This window comes from Rana temporaria, chromosome 2, assembly GCF_905171775.1.
Source record: "Rana temporaria chromosome 2, aRanTem1.1, whole genome shotgun sequence".
Lineage (NCBI taxonomy): Eukaryota > Metazoa > Chordata > Amphibia > Anura > Ranidae > Rana > Rana temporaria.
The window spans coordinates 242,894,489-242,898,061 of record NC_053490.1 but is presented as its reverse complement, the minus strand read 5'-3'; the positions used below and the strand labels follow the sequence as shown (position 1 = coordinate 242,898,061).

The 3,573-nt window shown below is 37.3% G+C and overlaps 1 protein-coding gene across 2 annotated transcripts in view; it reads right to left on the bottom strand.

Moving 5' to 3' along the window:
• Positions 1-615: 615 nt before the first annotated feature.
• ZZEF1 (zinc finger ZZ-type and EF-hand domain containing 1) overlaps positions 616-3,573 on the bottom strand; it is a 300,633-nt gene continuing 297,675 nt past the window's right edge. For both annotated transcript variants that reach the window (XM_040336714.1, XM_040336715.1), the window contains one exon: positions 616-2,219. In XM_040336714.1, the coding sequence (XP_040192648.1) occupies positions 2,145-2,219 (75 nt within the window). In that variant the 3' untranslated portion in view covers positions 616-2,144. The remainder of the gene's footprint in view (positions 2,220-3,573) is intronic.

Genomic DNA, 3,573 nt, shown 5'->3' with positions numbered 1-3,573 from the left:
TTACAGTGTTTTTTTTTCTATTCCCTGTCTGGGTTGTTGGTTGAGCCCTGGCTAAGCCCACAAATGACCACCATCACTCCATAGGTGATACAACTTACTCAAAGGGTTGCTCCACAAAGCTGCACTCACAGGGCCCCTCATTGTGATAGTTTGCCTGTGGCTGCCTGACAGCTGAAAAGTCCAGTTACCAAACAGCAGAAGAAGGAGATTAGTTCCATTAACTGCAACGTGGAATCGGATGGTAAAATGTATGACCTCTAGCAGGAGTCAGTTTAGGGAACAAGAGACATATGCCGCTGTGTGGAATAACCCAAGATTCTTCAATAAGCATAAAACATTATTGTGCACCATTGTATCCAAACATTATGAGGTTGATGTGCTAAACGGCAGAGTGCAACATCTGGTGCAGCTACATATGGTAGCCAATCAGCTTCTGACTTCAGCTTCTTCAACTAAGCTGAAAAAAAAAAAAGCCAGTTGGTTTCTATGCAAAGCTGCACCAGATTTTGCACTCTTTAGCTTTAGTAAATAAACCCCTTTAGGTTAATGCAGTTGGGTATTCAATCTTGGATGCCGTATTTACAGGAAGTAGAAGGAAAAAGAAGAAGAAGAAAAAAAAAAAAAAAAGATTGCAAAGAACTGAAATCCCAGATCAAACACTAACTCCAGACTGAAAAAAAATCTAGCACTGTACAGAACAGGTTAAAAGAAAGTCTTTCTAGCCATTTTACTGAACAAGTTGTACAGTAGTATTTTTTGTGAAAGAAACACAATAAAAATGAAGACACATCCCTCACCATTTCAAGCATCTTGAAATAGGAACGGATGTAGTGGGAGAAACAAAATATGAAGGGCATATAGATTACTACACTGCATTGACAATTTAGAACCACATTAGTGACACCTATTTCAAGAGCTGCTCTGATTAGTCAAGCCCTTATAATACCAGCATGGTAAAAATAAATGATTTACCATAACAAAAGAAAACATCTACATATGGTTTGTTTTCTGCCAAAAACCTTATGGGTTTAATTGGGTTGCCTGAAACCCAATACTGTAAAATACAGTTCAGACACTGGAAACTGTTTTCCATAAAAAAAAATATATATATATATTTATATATCAATTCCTTTTAAAAAATAATTAACTGCTTTTAAATGTTATTGAACACAAAGTACCATTTTTTTATGCCTAGAAGGAATCTAGCCTAAGAGAGCATTCGATTGCTCCTGACACACCAGTCTGCACTGTATAGTAATGTATACATAGATCTACAAAGCAAATTTACCTCAGCAACAACTGCTGGAGACCCAGATATCTTTTTCCTCACATAGTTAAAACAGGGCAGCAATCTCCATCATATACAATGACGTTATTCAGAGATAGGCTGTGGCAGATTACAGCAAATTCTATTTTAAATGACCACGTTCCCTTTTTGTTAAAATAATAAGCCTTGCAATACTTACTTTATAATGCAAACAGAAAAAATATGGTTGACCAAAGAAAGCAACAATTTTTTCTGCTCTGACAAAAGTAAACTAAAATGTGCCTGGTTGATTTTGGCAACTGAGCTGTGTGCACTACCTAATTAAGGTGTAAGCATGCAACTATTACAAATGTATTTCTCTGTGGAAAATACAAAATGCAAAGTCTCCCTTTAAGAGCAAATAGTTTTTTTTTTTTGTTTCCGTGACGTGATAGTAAATTGATAAATATGCACCAATCAAATCATGAAATCCAATAGAGGAACATTTTTTATAACGCATTTCTGGGAAAACTATTTCCAATTAAAGAGTTGTGGGAATTTAATAAATCTTTCAATGTCATACATTTTCAGCCACCTTCTACTCCAAGTCTTCAGGTACTCCTGTCTTAGAATGGCATGCCAGCTTTATACAGACACTACAATTTATTCAGCATTCAAAGCCTGCTGTGATACATTGAAATAAAACTCTGCTGGAACAGTTCATAAAATTGTTACTTGGATTAATATTCAGCATGGTGGAAGTGCACATGTATTCAGAGGCAAATGTACAGTTTTCAACACACTGGTGTGCTTTAGGAGGCTTCATTTACATAAAAGTGAGAATCCACAAAGCATGCAGCATCATCTGGAACTAGAACCCAGGGTAAATGCCACAGAATCAGGCAGTCCATGCACTCGTAGATTTGTTTGGGTAGTTGATGGCAAAGCTTACAGACGCAATGTTTTTCAGTGCCTGTAAAAGAGTAAGGAACATGAACATAGAGAAATCATTTTTATTACATTTGCCGAACTCTAAGGCAGAATTGTTCTAGAACTTGCTTAAAGGGGTTGTAAAGGTTTTTTTTTTTTTTTTCTAAATAGGTTCCTTTAAGCTAGTGCATTGTTGCTTCACTTACCTTTTCCTTCCATTTCCCTTCTAATTTTTTTTTTTATTTGTCTGAATTTCCCCCTTACTGTTTATCCTCAGTAAACTTGCCCCCATCATCCGAGCAGTGGTTAGTCAGCCAGAACACCTTACTGAGGAGGAACAGGAAGTGAGAAATTCAGACAAAGAAAAAAAAATTAGAAGGGAAATCGAAGGAAAAGGTAAGCGAACCAACAATGCACTGGCTTAAAGGAACCTTTTTTGGAAAATAAAAAACAAACCTTTACAACCCCTTTAAACTGAATGGCTAACAGGCATGCGAATCAGAAGGCAAAAAAAACACAAATCAGTCCAGCAATGAGAGAAATGATCTTCTGGATTCCATAGGTTACATAGATGGGGAGAATTCCACTGAGCAGAGATCTTACCTCCATGTCTGGGATGCGGAGACGTTACCTTAAAGAAAGACTGCTTTCTAAAGTATGAATATTTGTACCGAGAAAATATCTCGACTGTGCTTCTGAAAATGCTGGTTGCATGGGTGTCATAGTGAATGCTTCAATACTTTGTGTGACTGACCTGCAACAAGCATGCAGAGTGTCATGCATACATACCTGTTTTGGGACAGTGACTGGAAATACCCATGCCATTTGAATAAATAGGACAACTAAGCAACTAACTTTTTTTTAAGTTAGTCAGTCGCTACAGTACATGTTATAGTGAATATAGGTTTTAGCTGTAGGATATCAGCCTTATGTAAGGTATACCGGTGTGTCATGTAATCCTATGTGACTACTGTCAGACTAAACAGTACAAATCAAATTTCATGCTACTCTGTTTGATTCAAGTTTGTTGATGAAGCAGGAGACTGAGGGGCTGGGGAGAGGAATATATTGTTCTAACACCCTGTAGGAAAAAGCTTATCCTGTTTGAGTTTAACAAGGCCAGAATGACATTTTGGATGCAGTGTTAGACACACACATTAAAGATTAAGTTCACCTTTGTAACATGTTACCACTGTATTTAGGATGTAGCATGTTACTATGCAGCAGGGTGGATTTGATTTAAATCACAATTTAAATCACTAGAAAAAAGGCTTGATTTAAAATCACAATTTTTAACCACCTAAGACCCGGACCATTATGCAGGTTAAGGACCTTGCACCTTTTTGCGATTCGGCACTGCGTCGCTTTAACTGACAATTGCGTGGTCGTGCGACGTG